The 21,770-nt window shown below is 58.3% G+C and overlaps 1 protein-coding gene across 1 annotated transcript in view; it reads left to right on the top strand.

The window, feature by feature from the left end:
- LTBP4 (latent transforming growth factor beta binding protein 4) overlaps nt 1–21,770 on the top strand; it is a gene marked incomplete at its 3' end in the record, with an annotated part of 28,362 nt that extends 6,592 nt beyond the window's left edge. The window contains exons 7-26 of the mRNA XM_083877155.1: nt 1,210–1,344; nt 2,894–3,016; nt 3,594–3,719; nt 5,438–5,510; nt 6,333–6,345; nt 6,447–6,489; nt 7,059–7,184; nt 7,259–7,384; nt 8,517–8,639; nt 9,139–9,270; nt 10,187–10,318; nt 10,801–10,926; nt 11,672–12,325; nt 12,818–12,886; nt 13,584–13,712; nt 15,848–15,994; nt 17,557–17,709; nt 18,734–19,090; nt 20,296–20,418; nt 21,604–21,770. Coding sequence (XP_083733281.1) covers nt 1,210–1,344; nt 2,894–3,016; nt 3,594–3,719; nt 5,438–5,510; nt 6,333–6,345; nt 6,447–6,489; nt 7,059–7,184; nt 7,259–7,384; nt 8,517–8,639; nt 9,139–9,270; nt 10,187–10,318; nt 10,801–10,926; nt 11,672–12,325; nt 12,818–12,886; nt 13,584–13,712; nt 15,848–15,994; nt 17,557–17,709; nt 18,734–19,090; nt 20,296–20,418; nt 21,604–21,770 — 3,077 coding nt within the window. The remainder of the gene's footprint in view (nt 1–1,209; nt 1,345–2,893; nt 3,017–3,593; nt 3,720–5,437; nt 5,511–6,332; nt 6,346–6,446; nt 6,490–7,058; nt 7,185–7,258; nt 7,385–8,516; nt 8,640–9,138; nt 9,271–10,186; nt 10,319–10,800; nt 10,927–11,671; nt 12,326–12,817; nt 12,887–13,583; nt 13,713–15,847; nt 15,995–17,556; nt 17,710–18,733; nt 19,091–20,295; nt 20,419–21,603) is intronic.

Raw genomic sequence — 21,770 nt, 5'->3', positions numbered from 1 at the left:
CCGGGAGACCCCCCTAAAGCGGGGAGACACCCCTCAGAGCAAAGGGGAAAAAATCCGGGGGTTGGGGAGCCCAAAAAACCCGAAAATACAAAAAAAAAAAGGGTTTTATCTCCCTCAAATCCCGGAGACCCCCCCAAATCCCCCCCAAATTCCCCCCAAAATCCGTGAGACCCCTCCCCAAATCTGGGACACCCCCTCAAGTCCTGGAGACCCCCCTAAATCACCCCTAAATCGGGGAGACCCCCCCCCCAAAATCTGGGAGAACCCCCTTAAGGAGAGGGGAAAAAAAAGGGGGGTTGGGATGTCAAAAAAACACAAAAATACAAAAAAAAAAAAAAAAGGGGAGGATTTTACTCTCCTCTGGTGGGAGACCCCCTCCTCAAATCCGGGGAGACCCCTCCCCAAATCCTGAGACCCCCCACAAATCGGGGAGAGACCCCTTAAGGAGAGGGGAAAAAAATCCGGGGTTTGGGATGTCAAAAAAACCCCCCAAAAATACAAAAAAAAAAAGGGGAGGATTTTATTCCCCTCTGCTGGGAGACCCCCCCCCCCAAATCCGGTGAGACCCCTCCCCAAATTCTGAGGACCCCCCAAAATCTGGGAGACACCTTCAAAGAGAAGGGAAAAAAAAAAGGGGGTTTGGGATGTCAAAAAACCCCTGAAAATTAAAAAAAAAAAAAGGGGGAGTTTTACTCGCCTCTGGTGGGAGACCCCCCCCCCAAATCTGGGAGACCCCCTCCCCAAATTCCCCCCAAATTTGGGGGGTTTCAGGGATTTTTGGGGCTGTTTTTGGGGTATTTTGTGGCTGGTTTTGGGAATGATTTTGGGATATTTTGGGGCTGTTCTGGGGGCTGTTTTTGGGATATTTTGGGGCTGTTTTGGGGATATTTTAGGGCTGTTTTTGGGGATGATTTTGGGACATTTTGGGGCTGTTTTGGGGCTGTTTTGGGGATATTTTTTGGATATTTTAGGGCTGTTTTTGGGGGTGTTTTGGGGCTGTTTTTTGGGCTGTTTCTGGGATATTTTGGGGCTGGTTTTTGGGATATTTTTGAGATATTTTTGGGCTGGTTTTGGGATATTTTGGGGCTGTTTTTGGGGCTGTTTTGGGGATATTTTGGGGCTGTTTTTGGGGCTGTTTTTGGGATATTTTGGTGCTGTTTTTGGGCTGTTTTCCCGCCCCCAGCCCCAATTTTTCCCCTCCATCCCCAGAGGGGTTCCGGGAGATTTGCCCCGCCGGGCCCGGGTATCACTACTCGGCCTCCGACCTGCGGATCAACACCCAATTCCTGGGCCAGGACGGGCCGGGGGTCCCGCTGGGGCCGCCCCGAGCCCCCCCGACCTCCTGTGAGACCCCCAAAACCCCCTGAACATCCCCCTGAACCCCCCGAACCCACCCCAAAAAAATCCCAAAAAAAAAAAAAAAAAAAACCAAAAAATCCCAAAAAAACCCCCAAAAATCCCCAAAAAAACCCCCCAAAAAATCCCAATAAACCGCCCAAAAAAATCCCAAATCCCTGATGTCCATAAAGCCCCTAAAACCTTCCCTGAACAGCCCCAAAATCCCCCCAAATTCCCCTTAAATCCCTCTAAAATCCCTCCTAACCCCCCCAAATCCCTCCTAAAACCCCAAATCCCCCCAAATGCCCCCCAAACCCCTCAAAATATCCCTAAAAAAAACCCAAATTCCTCCTGACCCCCCAAATCCCCCCGACCCTCCTGTGAGACCCCAAAAAATCCCCTGAACATCCCCCAAAACCCACCCTGAACCCCCCAAAAAAATCCCCAAAAAAAACCCCAAAAAATCCCCCCCAAAAAACCCCAAAAAAATCCCAATTTTCTGATGTCCATAAGTCCCTTAAAACTCCTCAAAAGCCTCACTAAAAACACCCCAAAATTCCTCCTGATCCCTCTCGTGCCCCCCTGACCCTCCTGTGAGATCCCAAAAAATCCCCTGAATCCCCCCCCAAAAAATCCCAAATCCTTGATGTCCATAAAGCCCTTAAAACCCCTCCTAACCTCCCAAAACCCCCCCAAAATCCCCCCAAACCCCTCCTAACCCCCCCAAATCCCCCCAAACTCCTCCTAGATCCCCAAATCCCCCAAATCCCCCTCAAATCCCTCCTAACACCCCAAAATCTCCCCAAAATCCCTCCCAAACTTCCCTGGGACCCCCCAAATCCCCCCAAACTCCCCCAAATCCTCCAAAATCCCCCCAAAATCCCCCTCAAATCCCCTCCTTAAATCCCCCAAATCCCCCCCAATCCCCTCCTAACCCCCCAAAATCCCCCCAAACCCCCACAAATCCCCCCAAACTCCCCCCAAATCCCTCCTAATCCCCCCAAAACCCCCCAAATCCCCCCAAATCCCCTCCAATCCCCCCAAAATCCCCCCTAAAACCCCTCCTAACCCCCCCAAATCCCCCAAACCCCCACAAATCCCCCCAAACTCCCCCCAAATCCCTCCTAGTCCCCCCAAAACCCCCCAAAATCCCCATAAAACCCCTCCTTACTCCCCTAAATTCACCCAAAATCCCCCCAAACCTACCTGGGACCCCCCAAGTCCCCCCAAACTCCCCCAAATCCCCCCAATCCCCCCAAAATCCCCCCAACCCCCCCAAAATCTCCCAAAATCCCCCAAAATCCCCCCCAAAACCCCTCCTAAAACCCCCAAATCCCCTCAAAACCCCAAAATTCCCCCCAAAACCCCCCAAAATCCCCCCCAAGACCCCTCCTAAAACCCAAAAATCCCCCCAAAACCCCAAAATTCCCTCCAAAATCCCCCCTAAAACCCCCCCAAATCCCCTAAATTCACCCAAAACCCCCCAAATCCTCCCCAAATCCCCCCCAAATTTTCACCCCCTGTTCCCCCCACCCCATTTTTTCCCCTCCCCCAGCCCCGGAGCCCCCCGAATTGGGGACCCCCCGTCCCCCTCCCCCCGGGCCCGAGGTGATCGTGGTGCCCCGACCTGGAGCCGGGTTTGGGGGGGCCCTGCCCACCCTGCCCCCCCCTGAGCCAGGTGAGTCTGGGGGGTTTGGGGGGTCCTGGGGGGATTTGGGGGGTCCTAGGGAGGTTTGGAGGAGATTGGGGGGTCCTGGGGGGGATTTTAGGGGGTCTTGTGGGGGGTTGAGGGGATTTTGGGGGGGATTTGGGGGAGTTTGGGGGGATTTGGGGAGACCCAGGGACGTTTGGGGGGGATTTGGGGGGGTTTGGGGGGTCCTGGGGGGGGGATTTGGAGGAGTTTGGGGGGTCCCAGGGGGATTTCAGGGGGATTTGGGGGGTCCCAGGGAGGTTTGGGGGCATTTGGGGGGACCTGGGGGGATTTAGGGGGTCCTGGGGGGATTTGGGGGGGGGGTTGGGGGGATTTGGGGGAATTTTGGGGGCTCTGAGGTGGGGTCCTGGTCCATGTCCGTGTCCCCACTCCCAATTCCTGACCCCAAAACCCCCAAAAATCCCCCCAAAATCCCCTAAAAACCCCCCAAAATCCCCAAATTTCCCCCAAAATCCACAATGTCCTCATGCCTACCTGACCTCAAACCCCCAAAAATCCCAAAATTTTCCCAAAACCCCCCAATTTTCCCCCAAATTTCCCGCAGTGTCCCCGTGCCTGCGGGACCCCTCGGTGTGCGGCCCCGGGCGCTGCGTCCCCCGGGGGGGAGGGGGCTACACCTGCCTCTGCCGGGGGGGCTTCTGGCTCAGCCCCCAGGGAACCCACTGTGTGGGTGAGTGGGGGGTCCTGGGGGGATTTGGGGGGTCCTTGGGGGTCCTGGGGGGGATTTTGGGGGATCTAGGGGGTCGCGGGGGGGATTTGGGGGGTCCTGGAGGGTCCTGGGGGGGATTTGGGGGGTCCAGGGGGGGATTTGGGGGGGTTTGGGGGTTCCTGGGGGGGATTTGGGGGGATCTAGGGGGTCCCAGGGGGGATTTTGGGGGTCCTGGAGGGTCCTGGGGGCGATTTTGGGGGTCCTGGGGAGGATTTGGGGGGATTCGGGGGGTCCTGGGGCAGATTTGGGAGGGTTTGGGGGGTCCTGGGGAGGATTTGGGAGGGTTCGGGGGGTCCTGGGGGGTTTTGGGGGGATTTGGGGGGGATTTGAGGGAGTTAAAAGGGATTTTTGGGGAAATTTTGGGGGTTGTTTAAGGGGGTCTTTGGGGGGGCTTCTGGCTCAGCCCCCAGGGAACACACTGTGTGGGTGAGTGGGGGGGATTTGGGGGGATTTTGGGGGGGATTTGGGAAAGTTTTGGAGGAATTTGGGGGGATTTTGGGGGGATTTGAGCCCTGAGCCCACCTGTACCCCCTGTACCCACCTGTACCTACCTGTCCCTGTTACCTGAGCTCACCTGTGCCCACCTGAGCCCACCTGTGCTCACCTGTACCTGTTACCTGTGTTCACCTGAGCTCACCTGTACCCACCTGAGTTCACCTGTGCCCACCTGAGTTCACCTGTGCTCACCTGTACCTACCTGTCCCCTCACCTGTGCCCACCTAAGCTCACCTGTACCCACCTGAGTTCACCTGTACTCACCTGTACCTACCTGTACCTGTTACCTGTGTTCACCTAAGCTCACCTGTACCCACCTGAGTTCACCTGTGCCCACCTGTACCTACCTGTACCTGTTACCTGAGCTCACCTGTGCCCACCTGAGCTCACCTGTGCCCACCTGAGCCCACCTGTGCTCACCTGTACCTACCTGTCACTGTTACCTGAGCTCACCTGTGCCCACCTGTGCCCACCTGTGCCCACCTGTGCTCACCTGTACCTACCTGTACCTGTTACCTGAGCTCACCTGTGCCCACCTGAGCTCACCTGTGCCCACCTGAGCCCACCTGTGCCCACCTGTCCCCGCAGACATCGACGAGTGCCGCCAGGTGCCCCCTCCGTGCTCCCCCGGGCGCTGCGAGAACTCCCTGGGCAGCTTCAGGTGCATCTGCGGGCCTGGATTCACCTCCGAGGGCGGCCAGTGCCGAGGTCAGCGCACCTGGGACACCTGGGACACACCTGGGGACACCCTAAACCTCACCTGGACACACCTGGGAACAACTGGGGACACCTGGGCACACCTGGGGATACCTGGAGACACACCTGGGCACACCTGGGGATACCTGGGGATACCTGGGGACACCCTAAACCTCACCTGGGCACACCTGGGAACAACTGGGGACAACTGGGGACACTTGAGGACACCTGGGCACACCTGAGGATACCTGGGGACACCTGGGCACACCTGGGGATACCTGGGGACACACCTGGGGACACCTGGGCACACCTGGGGATACCTGGAGACACATCTGGGGACACCCCAAACCTCACCTGGGCACACCTGAGCACACCTGGGGATACCTGGGGACACCTTGGCACACCTGGGCACACCTGGGCTCACCTGGGGACACCCCAAACCTCACCTGTGCCCACCTGTGCTCACCTGTGCCCACCTGTCCTCGCAGACATCGACGAGTGCTCAGAGTCGCCCCCTCCCTGCGCCCACGGGCGCTGCCAGAACCGCCCCGGGGGCTTCGAGTGCGTCTGCCCGGGGGGGTACCGGGGGTCTGGGGGCGACCTGCCCTGCCAGGGTGAGACCGGGAGGGGATTGGGAGGGACTGGGGAGGACTGGGAGGGACTGGGAGGGGATTGGGATGGACTGAGAGGGGATTGGGGGGCACTGGGACAGACTGGGAGAGACTGGAAACGGGATAATGGGGAATGGGGGGCACTGGGAAGGGATTGGGGGGCACTGGGAGGGACTGGGAGGGGAATGGGGGACGCTGGGGGAGACTGGGAGGGAATGGGGGGGACTGGGAGGGGATTGGGAGAGACTGGGAGGGACTGGGAGGGGACTGGGGGGGACTGGGAGGGGACTGGGAGGGGATTGGGGGGCACTGGGAGGGACTGGGAATGGGATAATGGGAGCTGGGAGGGACTGGGTGGACTATGGGGGACTGGGGGGCACTGGGAGGGGAATGGGGGGCACTGGGAGGGACTGGGAATGGGATAAAGAGAACTGGGAGGGGACTGGGAGGGATTGGGAGAGGATTGGGGGGCACTGGGAGGGGAATGGGGGGAACTGGGAATGGGATAATGGGGACTGGGAGGGGACTGGGAGGGGATTGGGGGCACTGGGAGGGGACTGGGAGGGACTGGGAGGGGAACTGGGAATGGGATAACGGGTACTGGGAGTGACTGGGAGGATACTGGGAGGAACTGGGATGAACGGTGTCCCCCGGTGTCCCCTCAGACATCGACGAGTGCGAGAACCACCTGGCGTGTCCCGGCCAGGAGTGTGTGAACACACCTGGCTCCTTCCGCTGCCAGCCCTGCCCCGAGGGGTTCCACCTGCGCCAGGGCCGCTGTGCAGGTACGGGGCTCACCTGGGCTCACCTGGGCTCACCTGGGGTCACCTCGGTGTCACCTGTGTCCCCTCGGTGTCCCCACACCCCTGGCTCCTTCCGCTGCCAGCCCTGCCCCGAGGGGTTCCACCTGCGCCAGGGCCGCTGTGCAGGTACCTGGGGTCACCTGGGGTCACCTGGGCTCACCTGGGCTCACCTGGGGTCACCTCAGTGTCACCTCAGTGTCACCTGGGGTCACCTCAGTGTCCCCATACCCCTGCCCCAATGGCTTGCACCTGCGCCAGGGCCGCTGTGCAGGTACGGGGGTCACCTGGGGTCACCTGGGGTCACCTCAATGTCCCTGTGTCACCAGGGACCCCATAGATGAGGTGGGGTCACTGGGGTCATGAGGTCACTGCCCCACGGGGTCCTCATGATTTGGGGTCACCACGCCATGAGGTCACTTGGGGCCACCATGGCTTGGAGGACTTGGGGACATCAGATCTCCTATGGCCACCACCCCTCGATGTCCCCATGTCCCCCTGGTGTCCCCATGTCCCCCTGGTGTCCCCCATGTCCCCCCCAGACATTGACAAGTGCTTGGGGTCACCACACCATGGGGTCACCATGACTTGTGGTCACTCCGTTATGGCTCCTTCCACTTGGACACCCCATGTCCCCCTGGTGTCCCCATGTCCCCCTGGTGTCCCCATGTCCCCCTGGTGTCCCCATGTCCCCCCAGACATCGACGAGTGCTCGGGGGGCTCCCCCTGTGCCCCCCACGGCCGCTGCCTCAACACGGCGGGCTCGTTCCGCTGCGAGTGTCACCGCGGCTACCGCGCCACCGCCGACGCCACCGCCTGCCAGGGTGAGTGTGGACCCCCTTGGGGACACCCAGGAGGTGCCACCACCCCCCGGGTGACGTTTTTGGTGTCCCCACAGATGTCAATGAGTGCCTGGAGGGGGATTTCTGCTTCCCCCACGGCGAGTGCGTGAACACGGCCGGGTCCTTCCGCTGCCTGTGCGCCGACGGCTTCACCGCCACCGCTGATGGCACCGCCTGTGCTGGTGAGGGGACACGGGGACAGCCGGGGGACAGCTGGGGACAGTGTGGGGACAGTGCAGGGACAGCCAAGGGACATGGGGACAGCCAGGGGACAGTGTGGGGACAGGCTGGGGACAGTGTGGGACAGCCAAGGGACATGGGGACAGCCAGGGGACAGTGTGGGGACAGTGTGGGGACAGTGCAGGGACAGCCAAGGGACATGGGGACAGCCGGGGGACAGCTGGGGACAGTGTGGGGACAGTGCAGGGACAGCCAAGGGACATGGGGACAGCCAGGGGACAGTGTGGGGACAGTGTGGGGACAGTGCAGGGACAGCCAAGGGACATGGGGACAGCCAGGGGACAATGTGGGGACAGCCCGGGGACGGCCAGGGGACATGGGGACAGCCAAGGGACACATGGGGATAGCCAGGGGACAGCCAGGGGACAATGTAGGGACAGCCAGGGGACAGTGTAGGGACAGCCAAATCCCAAATCCTGATCTTGATGTCCCCAATCCCAAATCCCAATGTCCCCACTGTCCTCGATGTCCCCAGACGAGGACGAGTGCCAGCGCGGGGATGTCTGCGCCGGCGGGTGCCACACCCACCCCATATCCCATATCCCATACCCCATACATCATATCCCATACATCATATCCCATACCCCATATCCCATATCCCATACATCATATCCCATACCCCATATCCCATATCCCATATCCCACACCCCATATCCCATATCCCATACCTCATATCCCATATCCCATACCCCATACATCATATCCCATACCCCATACCCCATATCCCATATCCCATATCCCATATCCCATATCCCATATCCCATATCCCATATCCCATATCCCATATCCCATACCCCATATCCCATACCCCATACCCCATATCCCATACCCCAAATCCCATATCCCATATCCCATACCCCATACATCATATCCCATACCCCATATCCCAAATCCCATATCCCATATCCCATACCCCATACCCCATATCCCATATCCCATATCCCATATCCCATACCCCATATCCCATACCCCATATCCCATACCCCATACCCCATATCCCATACCCCATACCCCATACCCCAATCCCAATGTCCCCGCTGTCCCCAACGTCCCCGCTGTCCCCGCTGTCCCCAGACGAGGACGAGTGCCAGCGCGGGGACGTCTGTGTCGGCGGGCGCTGCCTCAACACCGAGGGCTCCTTCCAGTGCCGGTGCCCGGCCGGGTTCCGCACCGACGACGCCAAGGCCGAGTGCCGCGGTCAGGGACACGGCAGTGGGGGAATGGGCTGGGAATTTTGGGGTGGGAATGGGGGAATGGGGTGGGAATGTGGGGATATGTGGGAATTCGGAGATGTTGAGAATAGGGTGGGAATTTGGGGAATGGGGTGGGAATGTGGGAAATGTGAATATGGGGATATGGGGAATGGAGTGGGAATTTGGGGATGTGGGGAGTGGGGTGGGAATATGGGGATATGGCAGCAGGGGTGGGTGTGGGGGAATGGGGAGTGGGGTAGGAATGTGGAGAGTGGGTTGGGGTGGGATGGGGTCCATGGGATGGGATGGGATGGGATCCCTGGGATGGGATCCACGGGATGGGATGGGATCCATGGGATGGGAGTCCATGGGGTCCATGGGATCCCTGGGATGGGATGGGATGGGATCCATGGGATGGGATCCATGGGATCCCTGTGATGGGATCCCTGGGATGGGATATCCGGATCTCTGGAGCAGCTCTGAGTGTCTGACCGTTCCCGCAGACGTGGACGAGTGCCAGGAGTACGGGGCCGGGCTGTGCGGGGCCCAGCGCTGCCAGAACATCCCGGGCTCCTATCGCTGCGTGCCCGACTGCCAGCCGGGCTTCCGCCCCGGGGACGGCGGGGAGTGCGTCGGTGAGGGGATTGGGGTTTGGGGTTATGGGGTGTGGGATATGGGGTATGGGAATTGAGGATTGATCCCGAGTGTCAGACGGGGTTCCAGCCAGGGGACGGCGGGGAGTGCATTGGTGAGGGATTGGGGTTTGGGGTTTGGGGTTTGGGGTTTGGGATATGGGATTGGGGTTTGGGATATGGGATATGGGGTTTGGGGTTTGGGATTGATCCCCAGTGCCAGCCAGGGTTCCACCCCGGGGACGGCGGGGAGTGCGTCGGTGAGGGGATTGGGGTTTGGGATATGGGATATGGGATATGGGATATGGGGTATGGGATATGGGATATGGGGTTTGGGGTATGGGGTATGGGATATGGGATATGGGGTTTGGGATTGATCCCAAGTGTCAGCCGGGGTTCTGGCCCGGGGACGGCAGGGAGTGCACTGGTGAGGGATTAGGGAATTTGGGATTTGGGGATTTTGGGAGTGAGATACGGGGACTGGGATGGTGATGAGGAGATTGGGATGGAGATATTGGGAATATGGGGATGTGGAGGCTGGGATGGGGATTTAGGGACTGGGATGGGAATGGGGATATTGGGATTGGGATGGGAATGGGGATATGGGGATTGGGATGGGTATGGGGATATGGGGATATGGGGACTGAGGATATGGGGATATAGGGAAATGGGGCTGGGATGGGGACAGGGACTGGGATGGAGCTATTTCAAATATTGAGATATTGGGATTGAGATGGAAATGGGGATATGAGGAAACTGGGATGGGAATGGGGACTTGGGAGACCGGGATGGGAACGGGGACTGGGATGGGAATGGGGACACAGGAATTGGGACGGGCACAGGGACTGGGATAGTCTGGCTGGAGCCAGGGGTTCAGGATGTCCCCAAATGTCCCCATCCCGCTGTTCCCCGATCCCAGACGTGGACGAGTGCCAGGAGTACGGGGCCGGGCTGTGCGGGGCCCAGCGCTGCCAGAACATCCCGGGCTCCTATCGCTGCGTGCCCGACTGCCAGCCGGGCTTCCGCCCCGGGGACGGCGGGGAGTGCGTCGGTATGGGATTGGGGTTTGGGGTTTGGGATATGGGATTTGGGATATGGGATATGGGATATGGGGTATGGGTTATGGGGTGTGGGATATGGGGTATGGGGTATGGGGTATGGGGTATGGGGTATGGGGTATGGGATATGGGGTATGGGATGTTGGATATGGGGTATGGGGTATGGGGTATGGGATATGGGGTATGGGATATGGGGTATGGGATATGGGATATGGGATATGGGGTATGGGATATGGGGTATGGGATATGGGATATGGGATATGGGATATGGGGTATGAGATTGGGTGACACAGGGGCTGGGATGGTGACAGGGACTGGGATGGGAATGGGGACAGGGTGACACAGAGACTGGGATGGACACAGGGACTGGGATGGACACAGGGACTGGGATGGTGACACAAGGGGACAAAAGCCACCCCCGGGGATGGCTGAGACCCTGGGGCTGTCCCCAACCCCTGTTCCCTCCCGGTGCCAGACGTGGACGAGTGCTCCAACGGGACCCTGTGCGGGCCCCACGCCACCTGCCACAACCTGCCCGGCTCCTTCCAGTGCGCCTGTGACCCCGGCTACGAGACCGCCCGGCACGGCCACCACTGCGTGGGTACGGCCACCCCCCCTGGGGACACCCAAATCCCTGTCACAGTGTCCCCATTCCCATCCCATCCCTGTGACCCCGGCTACGAGACCGCCCGGCACGGCCACCACTGCGTGGGTACGGCCACCACCCCTGGGGACACCCAAACCCCTGTCACAGTGTCCCCATTCCCATCCCAACCCCTGTGACCCCGGCTACGAGACCGCCCGGCACGGCCACCACTGCGTGGGTACGGCCACCACCCCTGGGGACACCCTGTCACAGTGTCCCCTGTGTCCCCTGTGTCCCCATCCCATCCCAAATCCCAAATTCCCAAACCCCACAGATGTTGACGAGTGCCAGACCCTGTGCGGGGTTTGTGGGGCTGAGCCAGTCTCTGTGTCCCTGTCCCCAAAGCCCCAAAATTCCCAAAATCCCCAAAATCCCCAACCCCCCCAAAATCTCCAAATCCCCCAATCTCAAACCTTGAACCCCCAAATCTCCTGTTCCCAAATCCCCCAAAGTCTCCAACCCTAAATCCCCTAAATCCCACATTCCCAAATCCTCCAATCCCAAACCTTAAATCCCAAACCCCAAATCCTCAAACTCTCCAATCCCAAATCCCAAACCCCAAATCCTCAAACCCCAAACCCCAAATCCCCCAAATATCTTGTTCTCAAATCCCCCAATTTTCCAATCCCCCACCCCAAATCCCCCAAATTCCCAACCCCAAACCCCAAATCCCCTAAACCCCAAACCCCAAACCCCACAGACGTGGACGAGTGCCAGACCCTGCGTGGTGTTTGTGGGGCCGAGCGCTGCGAGAACGTCGAGGGCTCTTTCCTGTGCCTGTGCCCCGACTCCCGGCAGGAGTTCGACCCCGTCACGGGGCGCTGTGGGGCCCTGCCCACCCCACAGAGCCCCCCGAGACCCCAAATCCCCCAGATCATCCCTCAATCCCCCCGAATCGGCCACCAAACGCCTCAAATGGGCCACCAAACACCCCAAATCGGCCACCAAACACCCCAAATGGGTCCCCAAAACCCTCAAATTGCTCCTCAAAACCCTCAAATTGCTCAAACCCCCCAAATCCTGCCCCAAACCCCACAAATTGGCCCCCAAATCCCCCAAATTGTGCCCCAAACCCCACAAATTGGACCCCAAATCCCCCAAATCGTGCCCCAAAACCCACAAACTGTGCCCCAAACCCCACGAATTGCCCCCCAAACCCCCCAAATCGCCCCTCAAAACCCTCAAATCCCCCAAATTTCCCCCCAAACCCCGTCTGGGCTTGGGGTGGCTCCGTGTTTCAGTAGGGCCTGTGGGGTGCTGGCCCCAAATGTCACCCGGGAGCAGTGCTGCTGCACCCTTGGGTGGGCCTGGGGGTCCCAGTGCCCCGGGGAGCTCTGCCCCACACCTGGCACAGGTGAGGGACACCCCAAAAACCTTCTGAGGGGATTTGGGGTGGATTTTGGTTAATGGGGTGGGATTTGAGGTCGATTTAGGGAGGATTTGGGGGGGATTTGGGGGTCCCAGTGCCCCAGGGGGCTCTGCCCCACACCTGGCACAGGTGAGGGACACCCCAAAAACCTCTGGGGTGGATTTAGGGGGGTTTGGGGTGGATTTAGGGGGGATTTGAGGGAATTTAGGGGGGATTTGAGGGGAATTTAGGGGGGATTTGGGATGGGATTTGGGGTGAATTTAAGAGGGATTTGGGGAGTATTTGGGTGGATTTAGGGGGGATTTGGGGTGGGATTTGGGGAGGATTTTGGGGGGATTTTGGGGGAATTTAGGCAGGACTTGGGACCCCTGACTCTTCCAAAAAAAAAACAATTCAAGATTAGATTTGTGAACGAGGATTTTGGGGGTCCCAGGGAGAACTTTGGGGGTCCCTGACCCCACTTTCCCCCCCCCACAGAGGGTCACCTGTCCCTGTGTCCCCACGGGCCCGGCCGAGCCCCCCAGAGCCCCCAGGGACCCCCCACAGGTGAGTCTGGGACCCCCCAGGTGAGACCCCCACCCTTGGGGGGTCCCTTGGGGGGGTCCCTGAGCCCCTTTTTCCCTGGGGGGGGTCCTCGTGTCCCTTGGGGGGTCCCTGAGGGGGTCTCTGGTGTCCTCCCCTCCCCTGGGGGGGTCCCTGTGATTTTGGGGGGGGGGGGGTCCCTGTGACCCTTGGGGAGTCCTTGAGCCCCTTTTTCCATGGGGAGGGTCCCTTGGGGGGGGTCCTCGTATCCCTTGGGGGGGGTCCCTGAGGGGGTCTCTATGACTTTGGGGGTTCTCTATGACTTTGGGGAGGGGTCTCTGTAACTTTAGGGGATCTCTATGATTTTGAGGAGGGGTCTCTATGATTTTGGGGGTCCCTGTAACTTTGGGGGTTCCTTGTGACTTTGAGGGTCTCTATGATTTTGGAGAGGGGTCTCTATGACTTTGGGGGTCCCAGTGATTTTGGGGAGGGGTCTCTATGATTTTGGGGGTCTCTATGACTTTGGGGGTGTCTGTGATTTTGGGGAGGGGTCTCTATAATTTGGGGGTCCCCCCAGACGTGGACGAGTGCTCGCTGTTCACTCTGGTGGGGAGTTCCCTGTGGCTTTGGGGGTGTCTATGATTTTGGGGAGGGGTCTCTATGACTTTGGGGGTGTCTGTGATTTTGGGGAGGGGTCTCTATAATTTGGGGGTCCCCCCAGACGTGGACGAGTGCTCGCTGTTCGCCCCCGCGCTCTGCCGGGGGGGTCTCTGCGTTAACGCCGCCCCCGCCTTCAGCTGTTACTGCCCCAGCGGCTTCTACTTCGAGCAGGAGCACCTGCAGTGCGTGGGTGAGGCTCTGACCTGCCAGGACCTGCCGGGGGGTGTTTGGACCTGCCAGGACCTGCCTGGGGGGTGTTTGGACCTGCCAGGACCTGCCTGGGGGGTGTTTGTATCTGCCAGGACCTGCCTGGGGGGTGTTTGGACCTGCCAGGACCTGCCTGGGGGGTGTTTGTACCTGCCAGGACCTGCCTGGGGGTGTTTGGACCTGCCAGGACCTGTCTGAGTCTGTCTGTACCTGCCAGGACCTGCCTGGGGGGTGTTTGTACCTGCCAGGACCTGCCTGGGGGTGTTTGGACCTGCCAGGACCTGTCTGAGTCTGTCTGTACCTGCCAGGACCTGCCTGGGGGTGTCTGTACCTGCCAGGACCTGCCTGGGGGGTGTTTGTACCTGCCAGGACCTGTCTGTGTCTGTCTGTGTCTGCATCTCTCTGTACCTGCCAGGACCTGCCTGGGGGTGTCTGTACCTGCCAGGACCTGCCTGGGGGGTGTTTGTACCTGCCAGGACCTGCCTGGGGGGTGTTTGTACCTGCCAGGACCTGTCTGTACCTGTTTGCATCTGGCTGTACCTGCCAGGACCTGCCTGGGGGTGTCTGTCTGTACCTGCCAGGATCTCTCTGTACCTGCCAGGACCTGCCTGGGGGTGTTTGTACCTGCCAGGACCTGTCTGTGTCTGTAACCGTCTCTCTGTACCTGCCAGGACCTGCCTGGGGGTGTTTGGACCTGCCAGGACCTGCCTGGGGGTGTTTGCACCTGCCAGGACCTGTCTGTGTCTGTCTGTGTCTGCATCTCTCTGTACCTGCCAGGACCTGCCTGGGGGTGTTTGTACCTGCCAGGACCTGTCTGGGGGGTGTTTGTACCTGCCAGGACCTGCCTGGGGGGTGTTTGTACCTGCCAGGACCTGCCTGGGGGGTGTTTGTACCTGCCAGGACCTGCCTGGGGGGTGTTTGTACCTGCCAGGACCTGTCTGGGGGTGTTTGTACCTGCCAGGACCTGTCTGAGTCTGTCTGTACCTGCCAGGACCTGCCTGGGGGGTGTTTGGACCTGCCAGGACCTGCCTGGGGGTGTTTGGACCTGCCAGGACCTGTCTGGGGCTGTCTGTGCCTGCCAGGACCTGTCTGTGCCTGCCAGGACCTGTCTGGGGGGTGTTTGTACCTGCCAGGACCTGCCTGGGGGTGTTTGTACCTGCCAGGACCTGTCTGAGTCTCTCTGTACCTGCCAGGACCTGTCTGTGCCTGCCAGGACCTGTCTGGGGGGTGTTTGTACCTGCCAGGACCTGCCTGGGGGTGTTTGTACCTGCCAGGACCTGTCTGAGTCTCTCTGTACCTGCCAGGACCTGCCTGGGGGTGTTTGCACCTGCCAGGACCTGTCTGTGTCTGTCTGTACCTGCCAGGACCCGCGCCTGACCCCCCCTAAACTCCCCAAATCCCCCCCAAACCGCCCCAAATTCCCCTTAAACTGCCCCAAATCCCGCTCAAACCTCCCCAAATCCCCCCTAAACTCAGCCTAAACCTCCTCAAATCCCCCCAAACCTCCCCAAATCCCCCTTAAACTGCCCCAAATCCCCCTCAAATCCCCCTCAAACTGCCCCAAATCCCCCCAAATCACCCTAAACCCCCTTCAAACCGCCCCAAATCCCCTTCAAACGTCTTCAAATCCCCCCAAACTGCCTCAAATCCCCCCTAAATTCCCCCCAAACTCTCCCAATCCCCCCTTAAACTTCCTCAAATTCCCCTCAAACCTCCCCAAATCCCCCCTAAACTCAGCCTAAACCTCCTCAAATCCCCCCAAATCCCCCCAAAACCACCCCAAATCCCCCCCAAAATCGCTCCAAACCCGCCTTAAACCTCCCCAAATCCCCCTTAAACCTCCCCAAATCCCCCCAAAACTGTCTCAAATCCCCCAAATCCCCATTAAATCGCCCCCAATCCCCCCCAAAACCACCCCAAATCCCTCCTAACCCTCCCCAAAATCCTTTTTCTCTTCCTTTTCCCCCCAAAAATCCCCCCTTAAACTCAATTATACCCCCCAAACTCCACCCCTAAGACCCCAAATCCCCCCAAAACTGCCCCAAACCCCCTCAAACCACCCCAAATCCCCCCCAAACCCCCTAAATTTCCCCAAAATTCTCATTTTTTCCCCCCCAGACAATGACGAGTGCTCTGCGGCCGAGGCGGAGCCGTGCCTGGGGGGTCTCTGTGTGAACACGGTGGGCTCCTACCACTGCTCCTGTCCCCCTCCCCTCGTCCTCGACCCCTCCCAGCGCCGCTGCGTGGCCAACGACTCCGACCCCGGTGGGTTTTGGGGGGTCTGGGGGGTCCCCGATATTCTGGGGGGTGAGGGGACCCCGATTTTGGGGGGTTTGGGGGGGATTTTGGGGGGTATAATGCGGTTTTAGTGGGGTATAAAGGGGTTAGGAGGGGCTTTAGGGGAGGTTTAGGATGAATTTAGGGTGGGTTTTGGGGGGTCCTGGGGGTCCCCCATATCCTGGAGGGTGAGGGGACCCCGATTTTGGGGGGGGTTGGGGGGTTTAGAGGGGATTTTGGGGGAGTTAGAGGGGATTTTGGGGGTTTTAATGGGGTTTTAGGAGGCTTAGGAGGGGTTTAAGGGGGTTAAAGGATGTTTAGGGTGGGTTTTGGGGGGTCTGGGGGGTCCCCGATATTCTGGGGGGTGAGAGGACCCCGATTTTGGGGGGTTTAATGGGGAGTTTGGGGGGTATAATGTGGTTTTAGGGGGGTTTAATGGGGTTTTAATGGGGTTAGGAGGGGGTTTAAGGGGGTTAGAGGAGGTTTAGGAGGGGTTTTGGGGGGTCTGGGGGGTCCCCGATATCCTGGGGGGTGAGGGGATCCCGATTTGGGGGGGGGTTGGGGGGTTTAATGGGGATTTTGGGGGGTTTAATGGGGATTTTGGGGGATTTAATGGGGTTTTAGGGGTCTGTAAAAGGGTTAGGAGGGGGTTTAGGAGGAGTTTTGGGGGGTCTGGGGGGTCCCCCATATCCTGGGGGGTGAGGGGACCCCGGTTTTGGGGGGGTTTGGGGGGTTTAATGGGGTTTTAATGGGGTTGGGAGGGGGTTTAAGGGATTTAGGGGGGGTTTAGTTGGGGTTTGAGGGGGTTTAGGGAGGGTTGGGTGGGTTTTGGGGGGGTCCGGGGGGTCCCCGATATCCTGGGGGGTGAGGGGACCCCAATTTGGGGGGATTTTGGGGGGTTTAGAGGAGATTTTGGGGGGTATAATGAGGTTTTAGGACCCTCACCTGGAGTTTTGGGGTTACCTGGGTCTTCCATTAACGGGAATTTTTTAGGCCCCCCATAACTGGGATCAATTTTTGGGGTTCAGGACCCCCCAAATAAGACCCCTCCCCAATTTTTTTACCCCCCCAGAGTTGTCTTTGCCCACAGGTGGACCCTCACCTGGAATTTTGGGGTTACCTGGGTCTCCCATTAACGGGAATTTTTTAGGCCCCCCATTACAGGGATCAATTTTTGGGGTTCAGGACCCCCCAAATGAGACCCCTCCCCAAATTTCTGCCCCCCCAGAGCTGTCCCTGGCCGTGTGCTGGCAGGAGATGGGGCTCACCTGGAGTTTTGGGGTTACCTGGGTCTCCCATTAACGGGGATTTTTTAGGCCCCCCATAACTGGGATCAATTTTTGGGGTTCAGGACCCCCCAAATGAGACCCCTCCCCAAATTTTGTGCCCCCTCAGAGGGAACTTTGATGGAGGGTGGGTCCTCCATGAAGTTTTGGGGTTACCTGGGTCTCCCATTAATGGGGATTTTTTAGGCCCCCCCATTACAGGGATCAATTTTTGGGGTTCAGGACCCCCCAAATGAGACCCCTCCCCAAATTTTGCCCCCCCAGAGCTGTCCCTGGCCGTGTGCTGGCAGGAGGTGGGGCCGGACCTGGTGTGCGGGAGGCCCCGGCGGGCGGCCCCGGTGACCTACACCGAGTGCTGCTGCCTGTACGGGCAGGCCTGGGGCATGGACTGCGCCCTGTGCCCCGCCCCGCACTCCGGTGAGACCCCCGGGACCCCCCGGGACCCCCAAATTTATCCCCAAAATCAGGGGGTTATGGGGAAGGGACTGGGAGAAATGTGGGACTGGGACCAGTATGGGACTGGGAGCACTGGGGGGATGTGGGACCCCCGGCCTGGGGCATGGACTGTGCCCTGTGCCCCGCCCCGCACTCCGGTGAGACCCCCGGGACCCCCAAATCCAGCCCCAAAATCCCCAGGACCCCCCAAATCCATCCCCAAATCAGGGGGGTACAGGGAAGGGGCTGGGGCTGACACCAGTATGGGACTGGGAGCACTGGGAGGTGATGGGAGGGGGTTTAATGAGGACAGGGGGGTGCAGGACCCCCAGGAACCCCTTGGCTGAGACCCCCGGGACCCCCCGGGACCCCCAAATTTATCCCCAAAATCAGGGGTGTATGGGGAAGGGGCTGGGAGAAATGTGGGACTGGGACCAGCATCCAAACTGAGAGCACTGGGAGGTGATGGGAGGGGGTTTAATGGGGACAGGGGGGTGTAGGACCCCTGGGGATCCCCCAGCTGAGACCCCCAGGACCCCCAAATCCATCCCCAGGACCCCCAGTCCAATCCCAGAACCGAGGAAGGGGCAGGGACTGGGACCAGTATCCAAACTGGGAGCACTGGGAGGTGATGGGAGGGGGTTTAATGGGGACAGGGGAGTGCAGGACCCCCAAATCCATCCCCAGGACCCCCCAAATCAACCCCGAGACCCCCAATCCCTCCCCACATAGCCCCTAAAAAACCTAAAAAAAACCCCCAAACCCGCTCAAAACTCCCCCAAACCCCAAAATCCCCCCAAAATCCCTCAAAAAATTCCCCCCAAAAAGCCCCAAACTCCCCCCAAAACCCCCAAAATCCCCCCAAAAAACCTCAAAAAATCCCCCCAAAAATCCCAAAAAAATTCCCAAATTTTCCCCCCAAATCCCCCCAATTTTCACGCCCCCTCCCCAAATTCTGGGCTCTCACCCCCTCCTCTAATTTTATTTTTCTCTCCCCTCCCCCCAGACGATTTCGAGCTCCTCTGCAACGTCCTGCGCCCCCCCCACTTCGCCCCTCCCCCACCGCCCCTCCCCCACCTCTACGACCCCTCCCCAAATTTCCCCCAATTCGGGCCCCTCCCCCTTTACCCCCAACCCGAATATTTTGGGGGTCTCGGGCCCCCTTACGGCCCCTCCCCCCCTTTTCCTTACGGTGGGGGAGGGGCGGGGGAGCCCCTCTACGCCCCTCCCCCACCCCGGGGAGGGGGGGCGGATTTTGGGGACCCCCGGGGGGGGAGGGGACCCCGATTTGAGCCCCCCGAGGGACCCCCCTGGGAGCTGCAGCCACACGGGACCCCCGAGCACCAGGAGGAGGAGGAGGAAGGTGAGAGGAATTTTTGGGGGAATTTTTTGGGAATTTTGGGATTTTTTGGGGGTTTTTTTGGGATTTTTTGGGGGGAATTTTGGGAAATTTTGAGGCTTTTTGGGGGGAATTTTTGGGTTTTTTGGGGGGATTTGGGGGGATTTTTTGGGGGGATTTTTGGTTTTTTGGGGGGGTTTTTTTTTTGGGATGATTTTTTGGGAAATTTTGGGGGGATTTTTAATGGGGATTTTTGGGGGGGGGTTTGGGGGGGTTGGGGGAGTTTTGGGGGGATTTGAGATTTTTTGGGGGGTTTTGGGGGGAGTTTGGGGATTTTTATGGGATTTTTGGGGGGATTTCTGGGTGATTTGGTTTTTTGGGGGGGAAGTTTTGGTTTTTTGGGGTTTTTTTGGGATTTTTGGGATTTTGGAGGGGATTTTTTAGGGGATTTTTGGGGGAGTTTTTGGTTTTGGGAGATTTTTGGGGGAGTTTTGGTTTTTTTGGGGGGATTTGGGGTTTTTGGGGGGGAGTTTTGAGGTTTGGGGGATTTTTTTTATTTTTTGGAGGAGTTTTTTGGGGATTTTTGGGGAGTTTTTGGGTGTTTTTAGGGCTTTTCAAATGGAATTTTTTGGGGTTTTTTTTTCAGGCTTTTTTGGGTGGATTTGGGGGATTTTTTCGGGGTTGTCTGAAGCCCCCTCCCCACTTTAGGGGCACAGGATGAAAACGGTGATTTTGGGGCTTTTTGGGTTTTTTTTTTTCAGCTTTTTTGGGTGTTTTTGGGGTTTTTTGGGTGGGATTTTTTTGGGAGTGGTTTCATTTTTTGGGGGTGGCTTTGGGGTATTTTTTGGGTTATTTCTGAAGCCCCCTCCCCACTTTAAGGGCTCAGAATGAAAATGGTGATTTTGGGGCTTTTTTTCATGATTTTTGGTGGGATTTTTTGGGTGTTTTTGAGGGTTTTTTTTTTGGTGGAATTTTTTTCAGATTTTTTCCAGGATTTTGGGGTGGCTTTGGGGTATTTTTGGGGTTATTTCTGAAGCCCCCTCCCCACTTTAAGGGCTCAGAATGAAAACGGTGATTTTGGGCCTTTTTGGGGGGAAGATTTTGGAGTTTTTTTTCATGTTTTTGGGGTGTTTTTTGGTGGAATTTTTTCAGGTTTTTTCCCCAGGATTTTGGGGCGGTTTTGGGATTATTTTTTTGGGGTTATTTCTGACGCCCCCTCCCCTCCCCAGACCCCGAGGAGTGCGGGGTGCTGAGCGGCTGCACCCACGGGCGCTGCGTCCGCCTGGGCGACGCCTTCACCTGCGCCTGCGACCGCGGCTTCCGCCTGGACCCCGCGCGCCTGGACTGCCTGGGTGAGACCCCCCCCAAAATACCCCCAGACCCCTCCCCAAAATCCCTGAGATCCCCCAAAATCCCTGGGAAAAAATCCCCATCTTGAGAGGCCCAAAAATCCCCAAAAAATCCCCAAATTCTGGAAAAAATCCAAATATAGAGAGCTTTAAACCCCTGGAAAAAAACCCCAAAAAATCCCTGAGACCCCTCCCCAAAATCCCCAAGACCCCTCCCCAAAATCTTCCAAAAAAAACCCGGATCTTGAGACCCCTCCCCAAATTTCCCCTTTTAACTCCAAAATCTCTCCCTAAACCCCCAAATTTTCCTCCTAAAACCCCAAATTCTTCCTTTTTAACCCCAAATTTGTCCCCCCAGACGTGGACGAGTGTTTGGGGGTGGCCCCCCAGCCCCAATTCCCCAATTTCCCCCAAAATTACCCCCCAAAACTCCCAAATCTCCTTCTAAAAACCCCAAATTTCTCCCTAAAACCCCAAAATTTCCCATTTTAACCCCAAATTTCCCCCCCCAGACGTGGATGAGTGTCTGGGGGTGCCCCCCATCCCAAATTTCCCCACAAAATGCCCAAATTTCCCCCTAAAACCCCAAATTCTCCCCTTTTAACCCCAAATTCTCCCCTTTCAACCCCATATCTCCTCCCAAAACCCCAAATTTCCCCCTAAAATCCCCAAAATCTCCCTCTAAAACCCCAATTTTCCCCCTGAAACCCCCAAATTCTCCCTTTTTAACACAAAATTTCCCATTTTAACCCAAATTCCCCCCCCCCCCCAGATGTGGATGAGTGTCTGGGGGTGCCCCCCCAGCCCCAATTTCCCCCCAAAATGCCCAAATTTCCCCTAAAACCCCCCAAATTCTCCCATTTTAACCCCAAATTTGCCCCCCCAGACATGGATGAGTGTCTGGGGGTGCCCCCCCAGCCCCAATTTCCCCCCAAAATGCCCAAATTTCCCCTAAAACCCCCCAAATTCTCCCATTTTAACCCCAAATTTGCCCCCCCAGACGTGGATGAGTGTCTGGGGGTGCCCCCCCAGCCCCAATTTCCCCCCAAAATACTCCCCAAAATGCCCAAATTTCCCCCTAAAATCCCCAAATTCTCCCTTTTTAACCCTAAATTCTCCCATTTTAACCCAATTTTTCCTCCTAAAACCCCAAATTTTCCCATTTTAACCCCAAATTTTCCCCCCCAGACGTGGATGAGTGTCTGGGGGTGCCCCCCCCGTGCCGTCCCGGCCGCTGCCTCAACACCCCCGGCTCCTTCCGCTGCCTTTGCCCCCCCGGGACCCCCCCGGCACTGGACCCCCCCCCGCTGCCCCCCCCGGGCCTGAAGCCCCCTCCCCATATTTATTGTGTGTGA

Source organism: Zosterops lateralis (assembly GCF_965231275.1).
Source record: "Zosterops lateralis genome assembly, chromosome: 23".
In the NCBI taxonomy this organism is placed as follows: Eukaryota; Metazoa; Chordata; class Aves; order Passeriformes; family Zosteropidae; genus Zosterops; species Zosterops lateralis.
This window is presented reverse-complemented; position numbering and strand designations above follow the sequence as displayed.